Source organism: Rhincodon typus, chromosome 8 (assembly GCF_021869965.1).
Source record: "Rhincodon typus isolate 14 chromosome 8, sRhiTyp1.1, whole genome shotgun sequence".
Classification (NCBI taxonomy): Eukaryota; Metazoa; Chordata; class Chondrichthyes; order Orectolobiformes; family Rhincodontidae; genus Rhincodon; species Rhincodon typus.
In genome coordinates, this window is record NC_063339.1 from 27,962,655 (window position 1) to 27,983,328 (window position 20,674).

The following is a 20,674-nucleotide window of genomic DNA, read 5'->3' on the forward strand; positions in this document are numbered from 1 at the left end:
TTAAAGCACATGGGATTGGAGTAGTGTAATGATGTGGATAGAGAACTGGTTGGCAGAAAAGAAATGGGAATAAATGGGCCATTCTGCGTGGTAGTCAGTGACTAGTGGGATGCTGCAGTGCTTGGATCCCAGCTATTCGCTATTATGTGATTTAGTTGAGGGAACTGAATGTAGTTTGCAGACAATACAAAGCTGGATGGGAAGATGAACTGTGAGGAGAGTACATAGATGTTTCAGGATGATTTGGACAAGTGGAGTGCAAATGCATAGCAGATGAAATATAGTATGGATAAATATGAAGTTATCCATTTTGGTAGCAAAAACAGAGAAAAATGTTCTGAATGACAATAGACTATGAAAAGAGGTGCAGTGAGAAATAGATGTCCTTGTACAGCAGTTGCTGAAAATGAGCATGGAGGTGCAGCGGTCAAATAATATGATGGCCTTTGTAGCAAGACGATTTGAGTTCAGGAGCTGGAATGTCTTGCTGCAATTGCTGGTGTACCTGAGTTCAAGTGCAACCTGTTTCAAAGCTGTGTCCTAACATATCTACCTGCAGGGCATTCATGAGACCCTGCCTGGAGACCAGTGTGTGTAGTTTTTGTCTCCTTATTTGATTGTGTGTGTGTGTTTGTGTGTTTGCACGGGGCAAGAATCTTTTGACTACAGATGGCATATTGCAACAGTTACCAGACTGACACATGAAAAGAGATTGAATCAGTTAGAACTATATCCACATGAGTATAGAAGAGGGGAGAGCTCATAGGAATCTATCAAATTCTAATGTAGAAAGGATGTTCTCAATGGTTCTGGACTCCCTGATCAGAGGCCACAGTTTAAGGATACAGAAGAGGCCATTCAGGCCTTAGATGAGGATAAATGTTTTCACCAGAGAGTGGTGAGCCTGTGGAATTCTCTATCATAGAAAGCAGTTGAGGACGAAACATTGAATGTTTTCAAGGTGATATGATGTGGAGGTGTCGGGGTGGACAAGGTCAGAAATCACACAACACTAGGTTATATAGTCCAACAGGTTTATTTGAAAACACAAACTTTCGAAGCCTCAGCCCTTCTTCGGGTGTTAGTGTAGACTGAGGCTCCAAAGGTTTGTGTTTTCAAATAAACCGTTGGACTATAACCTGGTGTTATGTGATTTCTGACCTTCAAGGAGATAGATATATTTCTTAGGGCTAAAGGGATCAAAGTGTATGGGGCAAAAGCTGGAACAATGTCTACTCCTGCTTCTATTTTCTATGTTTCAATATGATTTTATTTAACATTCCAGCCACATTTGTCAAATATAATTTTAAACTTGTAAAATTAGATATAATTAAGCTTTAATTTTAGTAGTTTACAGAACAGTGAAGACGCTATACAAATCTACAACTGGAAAAGTCAGTTAAAATATGAAATACAGTTCTACATATCTTTCCTACGACTGAATTATTTAATATACAATAACCTATACTCTGAAATGTATTATTCACTTGGAAAACAGGACTTAAAATGTTTTAATGGATGTGCATCAAGGGATACTGAAAGAAATGGAAGATTATGCACACTTAACCACACTAACCAGTTCATACAATGCAGCATTTTAAAAATAGGTACAATTTGAAGTTTAATCCTGTTCAAAACAATTTTTGCATAATAAAATTTTGGAAAAGCTCAGCAGGTCTGGAAACATCTGTATAGAGAGAAACAGGAATTCACATTATAGCTCTAGATCAGTCACAATCAACTCAAAGAAGTGAAGCTCAGATGCAGAGTCTTATTTGACTCAAAATGTTAACTATCTTTCCACAGATGGTGCCAAGCTTACTTCAGTTTTTCTAGCACTCTTTATTTCAGATTTCTAGCATCCACATGACTTGCTTTTTAACAATTTCTTGCATGGTTGCTTGAAAAATGTTTGTGTGCACATTTCAAAAAGTTCAGACTTCTGGAACGCTGCAATCTTCTTATATGAACAATCCATTTAACAATGTAATTGATTAGCAAAAGAACAACTTGTTCTACGATTTCATGTTTTGTACTTTTTTAAAAAACATTATTTTTTTTTTTCTATTGGTCAGTCAGACTACTAACAGGTTGCTACTAATGTCTCGTTGACTTGTGCTAGTAGCCACCATGGATCTTATGCAACTCTTCTGATCTTCCCTTTCAGTGAACATAATCAATCCAAATGCTCTCCTTATGGAGCTCAGTGTCAGTTTATCAGCCCACCAACATGTTAGATTTTCGAAAATTTATAATTCACAGAACAAAAAATTCAATACTTTTCCCAAATTAACTATCATAAACTCTTATTTTTACAAAACAATAGCACTCTGAAAAATACATACATATACTGTATTCAAAGTGAGTTGATGTAATTCCAGCATGACAAAGCAGTATTTTAACATCACTTCAAATTTGTTTTACTTGGACTCTTCTACATTGAGTTTTCAGATTCTAAATCAAATATCTCAGTTAACTTATTACCGTTAACTAAATACCTCCCAATTGGCTTTAATCAAAATGAATAAACATTTTCAGCACTTCACTGGTAACTCATGGCAAAAGGTCTTTTTTCTCTGAATAGAAAATCTTTATGGCTAATTCTTGTACTCCATATAATTACACATATATAGTTGAATGATATTTTACAATGACGTTTTATAAATATATCTCATTCCAAATTTTTCTTTTAAGCTGCCATACTTTTACAATTCAACATTTGAACATATGTTGAATATGACACAAAGTAGTTTATAATGTACATTCTCCTCTTCAAAGCTAGTGGGACATGCTTGGATATAGGTTCACAGTTCTCTCAATCTTCTTAGTCCTAATCCACGTTTTGGCTTACTTTTAAAACATGGAGGTATCACACTTCCAGCCCATAGCAACCATGTACTTTGCAACAAGAGTTGCAGGATAGTATTTTAGTTGATGTTTCATTACTGATACCTCCCACTTTGGTTTCAGGGATACAAAAAACTGTAAAATTCCACGAATTAAAAGTCATTTGGAATATTTTTTAAAATCCTGGCAATAAATTCAAGTTTTGCATAGTTGATACATGACAGTCCCTGCCTAAGCAATGATTTTTACCAGTCCAAACTGGTCATCTGTACAAAATGCCAAACCTCAATTTATAAGTAAGGGCAACATTTTTCTTTAATTTCTTCCATGGTAATATGTGTTGAACACTAATTAGAACTTGCAATTCTCTAGAACAAAGGCACATGGATCGGCGTAGATGAATAAATGGGATAGCCAAGGGGAGGGTCTGCTGACTGTACTGTTAAATTTCTCAGTAATACAGGATGTGCTTGTATGCTGTATCGTTCCTCATCATCATTTGTGGCATAAAGAAGTTCCCATGACAGGTTGGCCCACTGGCCTCTTATTGCTTCTGCATTCAATCTGCCAACCTGCAACAACATTTCCTGCAGTGACAGCACACGTCCAGTATATGTACTCTGCAAGAACAAATAAAACAGTCTTAACTCCTCCGAAAATGAAGAAAAATAATGTTTAAGTGTTACCATAACAAAATTATATGGGCAAGTAATTTGTTACAGAAATGATTTCTTAAGCAAAACCATACACTTTCACTTGTTTCAGGATTTGTACAATGGAAAATAAGATGCCAATTTGCCTGTCTAGCACTGTTTTCTCTAAATGAAAATGCTTAAAGGTTCAAGTTTTATTCATCCTGCACTAGATTGTTAGAAATGCCAGCATTTGAATGAGGATTTAAGGCATTCCCATCTTTCTATGCCACTATTTAAAGCACAGCTCAATCTAATCAACTTTTTCCTCCAGCAACACCACTCATTTGCCAAATCTAGTTGTCTGCAAATTCTCTGCCTTGATTATTGACGTAATAGCAACAACAGTACTTCAAACGGTTCGACATGTTTGCAAACATTTTCTTTTTCTGCTCAGGAACAAAATAATCAAACTAACTGTAGAAATGTATAGATGTAAACGGAGTAGTTTAGTTGTAGGTCAATGGATTCAAAGACAGATTAACAAACCAATAAATGATGTTCGAGTCATAGAAGTTGTAGAATCCCTACATGTGAAAATAGGCCATTTGGTCAAATCTGAACTGACGCTCAGAACATTCCACCAAGACTATGCACCCTCACCCTAGCCCCCTAACTCCCATATACCATAGCTAATCCACCTCACCCACAAGTCCCTGGATACTACGTAGGAAGTGAGCACAGCTAATTCACCTAACCTGAACACTGGAAAGAAACTCATGCAAACACAAGAAGAACGTGGAAAATCCACACAGTCACTGAAAGCTGGAATTGAACCTGGTTCCCTGGTGCTAAGAGGCAGCAGTGCTGACCACTGTGCCACCTCCCAGACTTGAAGACCAAAAAGTACAAGGTTAAAAGATACTACTTATTTAGCCTCAAAACACTCTAATATATTTTTTAACTGAATGTTTTCATTACCAAAAAGGTTTAACAGTAATATTGGCAATACATTATTAGCAAAGCATTACAAAGAAATGCTAAGAATTACTACCATAAGTACCAATGGGCACTATATAACTCCGCTTTATATATTTTGTATATTAATTTAACCCTTTAATATTTTCATTGAGTGCTCAACACGGGTTTGTGGCTTGGTGATAAAAATAGTCAAATGGGTATTTTAAAAATAAAAGTCTTACATTTACAAAACTTCACACGTTCCAAAATGCATTTTCAAATAGGATTGTGACAAAAGATATGTTAACGTGTGATTTTGAAAATACATTCTGCTAATGAATAAAATTAGTTTAGGAGGATAATCTAGATATGTTGATTAAAATGGGAGAGGGGTCATGCTAAATGAGTCAGTAGAGCATTGTGTGCCTGCTAGGACACCGGTGAGAAAATATTGTAGAAAAGCCATTTAAAATGTAGGATTTGAGGTTGATATGTTATTAAAATGAGTCAGTCAATGACAACAAATGTCAACTTTAAAGGTTTGAGATAGGAGTTAGCGTTCTGGTGAAATTATAGTTTTAGGTCTGCTGGTGGCTTCACCAATAAAGAAAACCTTTTAGGGGTAAAATGCACTCTGAAGTGATAAAGATATATCATAGTGGGAAAGAGGCATATGCGGATATGTTCCTAAACTGAAAGTGAGGAATCTTAGCAATGAACTATATATGAGGTTTGAAGCCAGATCAGGACTGAGCTGGAGCTGGGATCGGTCAGACTGAACTTCTGAAAGAATCTTAGACTTCCATGTTCCCTCTAAGCCTGCCATTTTCCACTTCTCTTGAAGAGCGGAATCTCCAGTATAGCAAGCATGTGTGTGGGTTAGTCTCTTCAAATCTGCCCTGATCATGTCATGCATTAGTACATCTTTCCTTTCTCATCAAAATGATATACTATTCCAGGATCATGCTGGTGGGCGAGGTGATCCAATCTAGGTACTTTTTTTAGTGTACTTACTTCAATATGCAAGAAGAGACGATGGCAGAATGGGCACAGCAAACTGCATCTAAAAGCCATCCTCCTGACTTTGCCCCAATTTTCTTGGCACCAGCGCCCATCCCAAACAACTTCCCCACCTAATGAGAAAAGAACATAGACTTACCTTCTCACTGCTGGATCCTCCAATCATGCCTCGACTCGCAGACTTTAGGACCCAGAAGCATCGTAACCTGTGATAGCGTGACCAACTCACTCTCGCTCAAGTCTCAACTCTTAATGAGCTGACTTGTAGGCAATCCAGTGAGTTATCCCACCAATGTCAGTGGTGTGTTAGTTGCTACCTGACATGCTCACCCCCACACAGAAAAAAACTGCAGAAAATCTCTCAGTTGCATCTGAGTCAGAGACAGGACTGTTGCCTGTTAAGTCACACTGGTGTAAATTTAGATGGACTTACCAAACTTGGGTCATATCCCAAGGAGAAGAGGTAAGGCTTTTCCTGCAGTACAGCCTGTTGCCACTCAGACTCTGACATCATACCAATGAACCAGTCTCTCTCATATTCTTCCAAATAATTTACCAACTCAACAAAGTCTTCAACTGGGCCTAGGCTGGCTTTGTCAAACATCAACTTGAAGGTGTATCTATATAAAGAAATGATTCACCATGATCAGATTCTGCATTTAGTAAATTCACCCATGTAGCTATATGCATCAAATTGCAGTTTTATCAATTAGCCACGGATTCATAACAACAGTTCTTTTAATTACCTGAATGCTTTTAGTGCAAGTGCAAGCAGTTCTGGCTTTTGGGTCAGCCAATCTAAGCCCAAAGACCAAGGTATATCACCAGAATACACTTTGAAGACTTGATTAGGGCTTGGGATTGTAGAGTCTGTACCTAACATTATGCCATAACAAGACATCACCACCTGGGCATACATCTCTCTCAAAGTCTTATCTCCTTTCACTTCAAAGATAATAGAAGATTTTTCATCAGATTGGACAACATCCATGAGAGTAAGAACAAATGAATACCAATCATCAGGGAAGGATTTCAACAATTTTTGAAGCAGTAGAGAAGTGAACGGTCCTGATCTCCAATTTTCTGGCACTTTAAGCTTACTTGAGTAAGGAGAACTGAAAACAACCAGTGGGGCTATTTCACGGTTACCACTTTCCATAATTCTCTTTCCGCCTTTGTCAATAGCAGGAAGTCCATATGTAGGAGTTTTTTTTGGTAATTCTTCTTCATTTATATCAGGAGATAAGCTTCGTGTTTCAAGGCTCCCCGGAATGGATGTTACTATAGGTTTTGTACTCATTTGTTGCATATCTATCATGTTTTTAACGAAACTTATTCTAGTCTTTCTTCCAATGGATTCCAGTTCAAATATATCACCATCTAACCATTCATTAAATGTTTCTGAATTTATGCTGGAATCTTTGGGACTTGTAGAAGATTCTGTTTGTACTGAAGTAATTGTACACTCATCTGACCAGGTTCTATTTTGTTGTAATGGCTGGATGTCTTGGCTATTTTGACAAGATTTTGACTTATTAGTAGAACGTAAAAGCACCCAAATGAAAACTTTGGCAAAATCTTCCTTTATCTGTTTTAAATTTTCATGAGTGTCAATGATTCCTGTTAAAATATTCCGTGCATCAGAGTAAACTTCTACTGGTAGTACTGCACACGGAGTCAAGATGTTGCCAAGATGCTGGTTTATAGGGCAAGTTTTTGCTTGGTCCTCTTGTTCAAAGGCCATCTCAAACACCTCATCAACCCGTCGAGCTTCAGCAGTGTGGCATGATGTTTCTTGTAGCTCTAATCCCTGACAAAACAGTAATTTCACACTAAATATTTTAAAAAATCAGTTATTCAAAATATGAACATTCACTAAGAGAATGTAAGTATTACACAATCATGAAATCAGATTCCAGTACACTATTATAATTTTAATTGGAAAACTTTTTAATTCGCCATTTACTCCAATTCACATCATTCTTGGCTGACCAAACATCCACCAATGCCATTCAGTATGTGGGTGAGAGAAATAAAATATAGATCAAACTGACTATCCTTCACATTCTTTCTTCCCTGTGCGGAGGCTTGTGACTAATACTGCAGACTTCAACAAACAAATTTACTAACTCCAATTATGTGAATTTCAGGGTTCAACTGGGCTACTTTGTTCACTTTTAGGGTCTGAGCGAAAACTCGTTTTGACTGAAATGCTGGAACTTCACTCAAAAAAAATCAAATTGGCATTTTAAAACAAAATTGGCACAAACATATAGAGAAACTATAACTTTAGTCAACAGATACCAATGACCTGTAGTCCACGGGCATTTATCGTCCTGCTTTCTGAGTGGTATAGTGAAGAAACCAAATCCAAATGAAGATCAAACATAGAAATTCACTTCCTGCAGGTCAATTTAATCACAACTATAAATGTAAACTTTCAAAATAACAATTAAAAATGGCCTACTAGTTAAACAGAAATTAGTTAGACAAGGGGACACACTAAACTGGTACATCTATTTTCACAAGTTAAAAAATGGCCCTTGTTGATTTATTATAATATGGTATTGATAAGCTATGGTCCACTCTGCTACATACACTAGCTAATCTTTAAACTGAAGGAAGCATCGTAATAAATACTTGGTGATAATTTAACAAATATTGGCATGCTTACAAATAAGTCAGAAAAATTGCTGCCGCAATCATATTAATTTCTCCAGTCCTATTTCTTTACTCATCGATTTTTTCTTTAAAGTTTCTCATTCTCACTAGATCATTGGTTCCCCATTATTCTTAGAATATGCTGTGTGCTTTCTACCAAGAAAGTTTTAAATTATTTGTAAAATAATTTTTATGAAAAAGGAAAAAAAGGCTGACTTTATCTTTATTTTATCTCTTTACTTGGATGGTTTCCCTGTGCAGCATGAGCTTGGCAGAATAATACACCAATAGATTGCTCCTAGTTTGCTACTATTGCTCCAAAACCTGTGATTAGCAAGTAGTCCAGAAAACGATGCAGGGAAAAAAAGTTTTATTTTCCAGAAAAATAATGTTAAATTTCCCCTTCTGTTCAGGAACTTAGCATTTGTGAGAAATTGTGGGTTGAAATTGCAAGTTGAAATCTAGTACTTCTGCACACATGAAGGTGCAAAGTTGCCCATACCGGAAGTGGTATCATCACATTTAGAAAACTAGCAGGTGGGTCAAATAGTTATGGATAGCATTTAACAATTAAATGAAATGGGGAAAAGATACATTTTAATTTGATAATACAACATGTGGATTATTATATGACCAGACAATAGAGATCATGAGTATTAAGGGCAGAGGTAGAGCTTTTAAATACAGTTCATATCTTATGAATAGATATCCAAAAATTATTCCTAAAAACTGGAATCTCTAATTTACTCAATCATGTTTTCAATCAAATATTAACCTGATTGGACTATATCTTGCAATATTGTTCTTGTGATTACTATATAATTTGGACAGGAAAGTACATTTTCACTTATGTTTGGCACTAGCACAATGGACTGTTGGTGAGTTTCACAAACTGGATTCTCTGGATCACCTGAAATGCTTCATCTTGGTGTATAAACAAATAGGATTGAACAATCTAGAGGATAACTTTTAGGATATTTCAACACTCTACTACCTTGACAGTCCAAACAACAGAATAGGATCTGACAGTAAACTTTTGTAGGACACAGAACTTAATTCAAAAGTAAAGATTTTTATTGGTATGTGTGCTCAGATTATTTGTGCTCATGAAGACAAACAACTGTGATTCAGCTCCAGTTTTAAACTGTTGGCATTCTTGCTAGATCATTAATTTGAAATTGCCCAAACTCATTTCTCATTAGACCCGTGGACTGGAGAGAGATCTTGAACCCATTAGCTGGATTTGAATTAACATCCTACAGATAAAAATATAACTGTTTTGTGTCACCACCTGTGATAAAGATTAATAATATATAATTTGGATACAGGTAAAATAGATTTGTGGTATTCATTCTGCGAAGGTAACCTTTTGAAACAAGGTCAGAAATTCATTTGGAATAGTGACCTAAATCACTGTGACTTAAGTACTTAACAAGATATGTTAACATATGGCAAGAACTGCAGACACTGGAAGTCAGAGTCAATACAGTGTGGAGTTGAAGGAACACAGCAGGTCAGGCAGCATCAGAGGAGCAGGAAAGTCAACGTTTTGGGTCGGGACCCTTCATCAGGACTGGGACGGGGGAACTCAGAAATAAATTGGGAGGGTAGGGCTGGGTAAGGTAGCTGGGGTGGTAATAGGTGGATGCAGGTAAGGGGTTGTGGAGATTCATCAATGGGAAGGGTGGAGCGGATAGGTGAGAAGGAAGAGGGACAGGTTGTGTCAGGTCAAAGAGACAGGGATGAGGCTGGGGGTGAGGAGATTTTGGAGCTAGTGAATTCTACGCTGAGGCCATTGGCCCGAGATGGAATATAAGGTGTTGTTCCTCCAGTTTACATGTGGCCTCATTGGGACATTGGATGACTCCCTCAACCACTCCACACTCCCCACTCCCCACCAATCCCACCGCACCTGGCACCTTTCCCTGCAACAGCTACACCTCCCCTCTCACCTCTGTCCAAGGCCCCAGTCATTCCATATCCAACCTGTACATCTTCAAACCTGGTCTACTGCATCCGTTGTTCCCAATGGGGTCTCCTCTACATCAGAGAGACCAAGCGCAGACTCTGACTGATTCATAGAGCATCTGCATTCTGTACACTTCAATCAACACCACCTACTGGTTGCCAGCAATTTCAACTACCCTTCCCACCCCCTTGACGACATGTCCATCCCGAACCTCCTCCAATGTCACAATGAGGCCACACGAAAATTGGAAGAACAACACCCGTGTTCCTCCAGCTCCACACTGTATTGAATCTGTTAACTGATTAAGTGTTTATAGTGCTGGGTTTTATGACACACAGAAAAACAACGGTAGGTGCCCTGAGCAGTTTGCGTTTAGTTCAGAAGAAACAGGTTTCAGTTCAGAAGTTTCATATCAACAGAAATTCAGATTATTTTGCGTAATCTTCAACCTATGAGAATTTGTGCAGAAGTTGCAAGGTCTCAGAACCGGAAGGAAGTTTCGCCCACCAGCATTACGAAGAGTTGGTTAAGAAAGAGAGTTAAAACAAGATTGATACTTTACTAGGTTTAAATGACTATAAAGGATATTGGTATGAATTAGGTTGAATCTATTTTTTCTGTTTTGTGTTCCTTTGATAAAGAACATTGGCATTCTTGTGTGAAAATGTTCAGTAATAAACCACAATGGTAACTAAACTGGGATCTGAGGCTGTCGACTATTATCATCAGAGATAGTAGGAACTGCAGATGCTGGAGAATCTGAGATAACAAGGTGTAGAGCTGGATGAACACAGCAGGCCAAGCAGCATCAGCGGAGCAGGAAAGCTGACGTTTCGGATCTAGACCCCTATTATCATCAGCTGGGATTGTAACAAATCCTGTAATGCTTTTTAACCAGGAGATGAAACCTTCTTACCTTAATGCTAATACAGCAGTAGCCAAAACCGCGCTCCAAAACCAAGACCCATATTAGTCGATCCTGGAAGCGGCACAGGAAATGAGAGCCAGGTGAAGGGTTCCCTTGAAATAAAGTGTCTAGTAATTAGTACATAGAATACACTAGAATTTTAAAACAAAATGTAAATTTACGTTTATATATACCATGACAAATTCCACTGTACACTATTTAAAAAAGCAAAGAATCAATTTTTGGTATATTATACCATAATACAGAGAATAATTCTATACATGCACATGTACGTTTACTGTAAAAATTTAAAGCAAAGATTGAAGAAGCTTGGATCGCCCCACGCAGCTCCAATACATCTGGCTTCTGGCATTAAATACTTAAATATGAACTGATGACCCATAAACTGAGTTTGCGGACATGAAGAACTCCCACTCAGTAACAATGGTTTCTTTGAATCTTTACGCCCTGAATATGTGTCACAACCATTTATAAATAGAAATGAAAAATAAAACAAAAAATAGATTTAATAAGTAACATCCTCTAATGTTACAACAATGGATTTGTGGATATCTCAAGATGTAAAACTTAATATGAATAAACTAGCCCTCCCCATACAACTGTTTCAATTTTCAAGTTTCCTTTCCAACTGAAGTGAAGAAAATCGTTAAAACTTCTCTGACGCAATAACAATATTGAATGTTTCATCCGGAACAGTGAGAGCACGTTGTAGTATATCAATCTGATACAGGTTTTCATGTTTATAACCAGGATATGGGATTAACCAAATCTTTAATCTTCTGTTGTATGGACTTTTGACCACTTCAAAATACCAGTGTGAAACAAAACTTGATCAAAGCTAACCTTGGCTTGAAAAAGTAGATCAAAAACTTACCTGAGCTTAGGAATATTAAGTGATCAGATCATCAAGAACAATAACATTAACATAACATAACAACAACAATAACAATAACAAAACATGAAATTATTCTTCACCTACCCAAACTGCCAGCAGAAAATGCTGTAGATAATACGTTTGCCAGGTTGTGCATCATATGCTGGTAATATACTGAATCAGGACATATGCATGCAGCAGCACCCACAGATCCAGGCCAGGTCTTACTAGGTCTTGGAAATCCCACGAGAAACACTGGAAGTGTAAACAGTGGAAGTAAAGGCGCCGAAAGTGCTGAAGCAAGAGCAATGACTGTCAGTACAACAGGGAACAGAATAACATTTAATGTAATTATAATGCTAGAAGACTTCCGGCGTTGCTTCTTTTCTGTCCAGGAGGAGACAAGTACAGTCAAAGCAAATTTGAGCTTGGATGTTGCTTGAAAGAAACGATCTCGTATAATACCGACCTACAAAAGGGGATTAAAAATATTAGTTATAAGACTTCCCAATTTTCAAATAGAATGACCGAAGAAATTACTTTTTCTCATCCTTTTAACTTCAAACTCATTATGAATATTTAACCTATTTTTTTTGCGATTAATATGTTCTAAAACCATTTGCATTTACATGGGGTTCTGCTATAATGCAACAGTTGCGTTCTTGTGCAACCTTGCGTTATAGAAAATTGCACTATAGAAATAATGGGGTCTATGGGAAAAGTGAGGTGAGGGGCAGACCACCACAAAACATAACTCAAAATCGCTTGAAAATCACTCAAGCCTAAAACAAAGGATAGCACAATTTGAATAAATGTTTTATTCAAATCTAATAATGAAGTAAAAGTAAATTTAACACCTTTTGAAAAAAATGTCAAGATGACTTGATGGAGGAGGTGGTTTTAAGGTTACTCTCAGCAGGGGCTGAGGGTCATCATCATCATCACCATCATGTTCAGGTGCAGTTGTGGTTGCAGGATTAGGACAAAAACTAGTTAATCCAGAAGAGGATGGCTGCGGTTCATTGTCCTCTAACTGTTTCTTGGGGGTTGGTTTAAAGAAGACATCCAGTTTTGCTGCTATGCCCTTTCTCTTCTTTCACGAATAAGATTTTATTCCGTGAACTGCTACCTTGCTATGTTCTGCACTGTAATCATTGTCCTCTAAGAGCTGCAACTGCTTCTCAATTTCCCTCAGGATAGAAGACAAAACAGAAGTGGAAAGCTGTCATGGTGCTGCATCCTGGACTACTACTTTTTCATCTCCAGCTTCCACTTACCCCTCAGTGACAAATTGTTGTAGATCAGCTGTGGAGAGGTCTTCACAGTGGGACTCAAGCAGCTCGTCAACATCCTCACTCTCCACTTCTTCAAATCCAACTTGTTTTGCAAGATCAACAAAATGTTCTTTGATTCTTGTGAGTTCTTCTGATGGATCAAACGTTTTAAAATCTTGAAAAAAATTTGGGAGAAGTTTCCGTCAAAGTGCACGCAAGCAGTCCTTACTGACATCACCCCAGGCCTCCACAATAATGTCAATTGCATTCTTGGTGTTAAAGGTCTTCCAAAATTGAAGAACACTGTCCTTATCCCCCTCAGTGGCTGCAATCAGCCTCATAAATTTGCGCCTTAAATAATAAGCTTTAAAAGCTGCTATTGCACCCTGGTCCATGTGTTGAAGGAGACAGGTTGTGTTTGGGGTAGAAATAGCACTTTGATGTTTTCACAAAGCTCACCAATGGTGGGAGGATGGCTTAGCGCATTATCCAGGATGAGGGGAATCTTAAAATCCAATTTTTTTTTCCTGCAATACTTTCTTAAAACATCTTCTAACATCAACAATAAGATCAGAAAAAATTTGTCCCATCATCCAACCTTTTTTGCTTGAGCTAAAGTAGACACCTAGAGTAGACTTAAGGTAGCCTTTCAAGACTTGCAGATTGGCAGAGTGGTACACCACCACAGGCTTAAGCTTTAAATCTCCACTGGCATTGGCACCCAGCAGCACAGTCATATGATTCTTTGCCACCTTAAAGTCTGGAGCATGTGCTTCATTCATAGAAATGTAGGTTCCTGATGGCATTCATTTCCAGTATAAACCCATCTCAACCAAATTGAAAATTTGATCTAAGTTGTAGTCTTCTTCATCAATTAATCTTTTTACTATAGGAGGAAATGCTCCTCGTCTGCACTGGCAGCTTCACAACATACCTTTACGTTATGGAAAGCAGAGCAGTTCTTAAATCCAGCAAATCAGCCACTGCTAGCACTAAAGGCAGGCACATCTGCAGGATTTTCAGTTTGTTTGTTAGATCTTCATAAATTGATAAGGCTTTCTGTTTTATAGTGAGAATGGTGGTCCCAGATCACTTTTTCATTTGATCTTCTATCCACACACTTAGAAGCGACTCCATCTTCTCAAGTTCCTTTGTCCATGACCTCACAGATTTGCTAGCACTCAGACTTGTTCCAGCAATACAGCTTGCTTTACTCTTTTCTGCATTGTCTCTAATGGTGTGTAAGATTTTTATTCCTGTCACGCAAAATATATCACATGTTCTCTCATTACACTCAAAACACTTTATAATATCTAGCTTTTCTTCCCATATTATTATAGCCTTTCTTTTACATTCACCACCCTCAATGTTATCACCAGGACGCTTCTTGCTAACACTCTTGTCACTTTGTCCTTGCATTTTGTGGGTAACATGGCAGAATTTTGCAAACAAAAAGAGTACTGTACTCACAGAAAATGCGATGATCGCGTGATGCCGGCGCAGAGTCTCTTTTGGTGCTAACCCATTGCGCATGCTCAGGAAAAAGCCCACAAAATGATCACGTGATGTCAACACTCATTGATGGAATTGCATTATAGCCAACATGTGTTTTAGAAATAGCATTCCCCTAATTGTAAGTTGCATTATAGCCAATTCGTGTCGCTGGAACACGTGTTATAGCAGAACCCCCTGTATTTGAAATGATTAACATAGAAAATTCCAAGATACCTTGCAAGAACTTAAATAAGGCAAAATAAAACGTAAAGGGGAACTAAATCAAGATAGTTATGACTGTTGGACAACTGGAAGAAGAATAGTATTAAAAATAGTTCTCTGCTCAACATATAAGTATAGTCAAAGCAAACTTCAGTAACTTCGTGTGCAGTTTGATTCTAACTTCTGAACACAGTTAATATTAAGACATCACCATAAAAAATGTTGAAACTCGTGTCCTACAAATTAAAGCATGTACTGTGTAAAAAGCTAAGTTAAATACTTATACGGTGTAAACAAAAATATCGAATTTCCTCAAACTAAATAAACCAAAGAGATTCAGAAAGAAGCAAGGCTCACGTAGCCAATGCAATGCCATCAGGAAATTCATGTTTTTCTCCAACAAAGAAGGGCTGTGTGCATTGATTTCCAGTGCAACAAACTACAACCCAGTCTATTATATTTTTTCATTTAAATATTACATACAACTTGTAGTGTCATTAGCTGAATGTAGCCTGGGACAGAACATGCAACTTTTCTGGTCCACACAGTTCAACATTTCAACAAACTCACTAAATCTGTGGTTAAACTATTAACCTCATTTTCTAAAAGTAAAAACCTATAACTGAGATAGTAACTTGAAAAACAAGACCAATTAAAAGTCTGATACTGTCTTTTGGAAACCAATTCAAGTTACAATCGATTGGCTGTACGACAAAAAGTGCTGGACCAAATTCTCTTCCTCATATCTGCACCAGTAAGAAAGTCAAAAGAATAAAGCATTTGGACCAACATGGGGAAAACAAAGCAAGACAATACCCAATATATTGTGCAAGAGTCAACATTTGAGAAACTCAAGATTCCTTTTGAAAAATATATTTGTTTCGGTAATAACCATATACATTCAGAAATGGACAGACAGAACCAGAACCTAACTTAAAGTGAATAACCAAATATTATTACAGCATTATTTTCAGTTTCTGCATTTTATTGTACATACAGTAGAAATATTTAAAAATACTATTTCATATTTGTACAGTGCCTCTTTGCTCTGTGGAACTCCATTAATTGCTTTTAAAACTGTCTGAATTATGTCTTCCAGTGATGACACTGGATTCAGTAAAGCTGAAACATATGCCGAGAGGCAAGTAACTAAACAGGAAAATGTACAAAATAAAAATTGCAGTTACCATCAGGAGTTGGATTCCTGTACCTATACTGTTCCACCACACCAAACTTGAATGCACTGTGGCAAGTCGTACAATTGCTATCACAACCACTTCCAATAGAGCATTCTCTGTATTCTGCCATACCTGTTAAAATAATCAGATTCTGTTTTACAAAAAAGAATTAAAAACAAAGTCATGTTCCATTATACAAATATTAATAATAGTTTATCATTAAATGGAACTTCAATTTAGTGGTCAGTAGTGAATGAATTATACTTACAGCTGCTCCCAAATCTTTCACGGACTTTTGGGTAGCAACTTGTGGTAGCTGGAAGTCTGATACAGCATAATGTCCTCTATGGGTGATCAGTAACCTCTGATTAGGGCAAGCAATAGCCCGTCTCTGCCACCAATCATACTAAAGGAATATTTACTCAGCTACAGAATCTGAGCCACTAAGTGTAACAAGAAGGTTTAATTCATTGTATAAAAAGTACAGAAAATAAAAATCAGAAAGAAAAAAGTGAGAGAGAGAAAGAAGAATGAAAGAGGTAAATAAAATTATGGCAGAGTTACAAAATATTTAAAGATTGAAGTAAGATACAGTAATTGTAAAAGGAAATTTCAGCATCACATAATTTGACCTACCACTGTTAGAAATTTCCTTACAGTATCATTGAAAAGAGACAGTGTTGAAGTTTTACATCTTGCCCTCATCAGGAAAGAATGACAAGAAATAAGTAGAAGATGCTCATTAGTTGGCAAATGGACTCCGATAGAGGTATGGCCATGGAGAATGTACCAAGGGACAGTTAACTGCCGAAACTTTGTTTAAATTGTCAATGCCTTGACCAATCAGAGCTAACATGTCTAGTTCAAATTTAAAGAAAAGCTTCACAATGAACTGTTCCCTGGTGCATTGTCCATGGCAACACCACTACCAGAAGTCAACTTGCCAGCCAACCAGTGAATCTTTTTGTGCAATAAAAATTGTTGTTCCCTTTGAGATTTGGAACTTCTTACTGTAATGAGAGTAAGACGAAAGCTTAAACAGCAGGAATCCTTTCTTCCAAGTCCTGCAGTGCCAAGTTACAATTTCCTTTCATTTAAATAGTAAAGTTCCATTTTTTTTTTGTTTCCATACTTGGTATACCACCAAATTCTTGTTTTCTGTGTTTGAAAGTAGTGTCTCTTAGCAAGATGAGCAGCGACTAAAAAGGAGCAATGCAAACTGCACAGCAACTTCATGATTTCTACACTTAGGATTTTGCAGGCTCTGTAAGTTTTCTGACTTAACCCTTAATAACATTGACTGCTAAAAGTCTCAGCTTTGGCCCGGATCTTGAAATCTTGATAGTGGTTAACTTTAAGGCGATCACCACTATTGACAGATACAGTGGTACCTGAATATCTGATGATCTCACTTATACTCAAGTGCAGAAGCGGCAATGCACCTGAATGGGATCTGTAGGAATCTTGGTTGATGATTCTGCCAAGATCAGTCATTTGGGAACTTGGGCTAATTGCCCAGCCTTTTTTTTCCAGGGCTGCACCCCATAGGCTCACATCCCTATAAATTAACAGTATTGTTAAACAACGAGACCGGCTCCGCTCCCCTCCCACACTCACGGCTCCTCGGTCCCAAAGATATTCAAAAATACCGTGGGGGGAGGCTCAAAAATTCTCCTCAAAATGCTGTTTCTGACATCAGCATGTCTGAAAAGCTGGCTTGGAGACAAGCCAGGTAAATCCCTGAGTATGCACACATGGGGTGTGGTGTATGTGTGGAAACGAGCCAGGCTGTGGGACTATAACCAAAACAGGCACAGCCATATTGTCAGGTAAGAAATTACAAACAGTCAACAAGATCCTACCTCTTGTTGTGCTGAATAACCTCAAGGATCCTGTGCTTATGACAGGGACAATGCTTCACCATTAAAGCACCACATCAACAGGCCTTCCTACTAACTTTGTCACTGCAGTCATGAGGCAGCGGAAAGAACAAGTTTCTGCTGCAGTCTACAATCAAGATTGGGTTGTCTTCTTGAAGTCAGCAGCAAGGACTAACTGCAAGATCATGTCTATTAATCCTACCACAAAGTCTGGGCACTTACTTTATGTTACTCAGAGCCACATAGCTCCTCTCGTGGTCTTCAGGACATCACATAAAATAATTCTAATCTAGAAGATCCCAAATGCATTGTTGTTTGTGCCGAGTTATCAATTTTAACCAGAAAAGCAGATGGGATGCTATATGCAGCCACAAAACTCTTGGAAATAGTGCCATCAAAGGAACCTGCTGGACATTACTGGGTTCAGCTGTCGTATCCTCCACAGAAACAACTCAGTTACATACACCTGTACTCAAACAATCTTGGCAAAGTCCCTGAGAATCTGCCAACACCCTTGTAAACGTGCCTCAGCAAGAGTCTCAGTATCTGTAGCAGAGAAAACAAATGGCAGTGATCCATTTTAAAGGCACCAGGAATAAAATGAATCCCTAGAGTGACTCAGCTTTAAAGTTCCATTTCCTCTTTGTGACTGAAACTAGCTTACTACCTATGCTGCACAATAAAACCAAAATACAGATTTTTAAAAACACCCTTTGAGGTTTGTTGTTAAAATATGAACAGTGCTCTTAAGACTTATGTATGGTGCTCTTAAAGCAGCATTAATTGCCCAGCTCAGACTGAATGGAAATTTTCAGTCACTTTTAAAGTTCAACATAGAATATTTTCTGCAGTTTAGAATATAAGCTGTGTAATGAACAAATGTTTAGTCAATATGACTTTTAGTTTGTGTGTTACAGTAAAATGCTTGAAACGTGAAATCTTGCATAAATCTTTTAAGTTGATTACCAGGAATTCAAATTTATTCTGTGGAAACAAAAGATTTTTTAAAAATTGCACTGATATATGACAAACTTACTATTCGGAATGCCCGTGTAAATCCAATACAAAGAGACGCTGTGTGGAGATCCTGCAGTGAAGTATCAACAGAAAGAAAGGCTACCATGGCAAATGGAGAGACTAGAACAGATAGATGGTTATTAGAACAGTTCACTCACATTCCAAGTATACAGAATAGTGCATTATTATGCTTTTGACATTTCAAAAGGATAAAACTGATCAAGGAAAACAAAGATACTATATCTTCTTCATTCTGATCCTGACAAATTCTCCCTGCACACACCACAGTACATTTATATAGCAAACAACTGTCAACAGCCAGAACTTGAAAATAAGAAATGCAAACCATCAAACAAAAAGGTTTCGAAAATGTTAATCAGATCAAGTCAATTCATTAATAGAGTTAGAGTCACATAGCACAGAAATTGGCACTTGGGGCCAGTTTTCTGCCGACCAGATTTCTTAAACTGAACTAATCCCATTTACCTTCATTTGGCCCAAATCCCTCTAAACCTTTCCTATCCGTGTACCTGCGCAAATGTCTTTTAAATATTGTAACTGTACTCTACCACTTCCTCTGGCAGCTCGTTCCATTACAGACACCCATCAGGAGCCTTTCAAATCTTTCCCCTCTCACCTTAAACCTATGCACCTATAGTTCTGGAGTCCCTCACCAGGGGAAAAAGACCTTGGCAATTCACTTTATCTATACCCCTCATATTTTATAAACCTCCATAAGATCACCGCACAGCTTCCTATGCTGCAGGGAAAAAAGTCCAAGCCTATCCAGCTTCTTCTTATAACTCAAATCTTCCCATCTCAGTGACATCCTTGGACATATTTTTTGCACCCTTTCCAGTTTAATTCTCAACTCCTGTACTCAGTGCTCTGACTGATGAAGACAAGCATGCCAAACTCCTTCTTCACCACCCTGTCTACCTATGACGCCACTTCCAAAGAACGATGTACCTGCACCCCTAGGTCTCTCTGTTCAACAACACTCCCCAGGGCCCTACCATTAACTGTGCAAGTCCTGTTCTGGTCTGTCTTACCAAAATCCAATGCCTCGCATTTACTTACATTAAACTCCACCTGCAATTCCTCGGCCCACCGGCCCAGTTGATCAAGAGCCCACTGTACTCTTAAATAACCTTCACCATTCACTATAATACCAATGTTGGTGTCATCCGCAAACTTACTAACCATGCCTCCTACATTCTCATCCAACTTGTTTATATAAATGACAAACAACAATGGACCCAACACCAATCCTTGCTGTACACTGCTGGTCACAGGCCTCCTATCTGAACAACAACCCTTTACCACCACCCTGTCTCCTACCGTCAAGCTATTTCTGTATCCAATTGGCAGCCCTCCCTGGAATTCCATGCAATCTAACCTTAATGATCGGTCTACCATGCAGAACCTTGTGGAAGGCTTTGCTAATGTCCATGCAGGCGTCTACTGCTCTGCCTTCATCTATCTCCTTGGTCACCTCTACAAAAAAACTCAAACAGCATTGAACTTTGAATAAGGAATAAAGACCAAAAGAACTGCAGATTCTGTAAATCAGGAGCAAAAACAAAGTTGCTGGAAAAGCTCAGATAACAAGGTGTAGAGCTGGATGAACACAGCAGGCCAAGCAGCATCAGAGGAGCAGGAAGGCTGACGTTTCGGGCCTAGACCCTTCTTCAGAAATGAATTTCTGAAGAAGGGTC

The 20,674-nt window shown here is 38.0% G+C and overlaps 1 protein-coding gene across 1 annotated transcript in view; it reads right to left on the minus strand.

Moving 5' to 3' along the window:
• Positions 1-1,320: 1,320 nt before the first annotated feature.
• Positions 1,321-20,674, minus strand: part of pcnx4 (pecanex 4) — a 35,078-nt gene continuing 15,724 nt past the window's right edge. Inside the window, exons 5-11 of the mRNA XM_020512805.2 lie at positions 18,976-19,076; positions 16,069-16,191; positions 11,997-12,360; positions 11,006-11,109; positions 6,206-7,269; positions 5,893-6,079; positions 1,321-3,467 (exon numbers count right to left, since the gene is read on the minus strand). Of these exons, the coding sequence (XP_020368394.1) occupies positions 3,216-3,467; positions 5,893-6,079; positions 6,206-7,269; positions 11,006-11,109; positions 11,997-12,360; positions 16,069-16,191; positions 18,976-19,076 (2,195 nt within the window). The 3' untranslated portion in view covers positions 1,321-3,215. The remainder of the gene's footprint in view (positions 3,468-5,892; positions 6,080-6,205; positions 7,270-11,005; positions 11,110-11,996; positions 12,361-16,068; positions 16,192-18,975; positions 19,077-20,674) is intronic.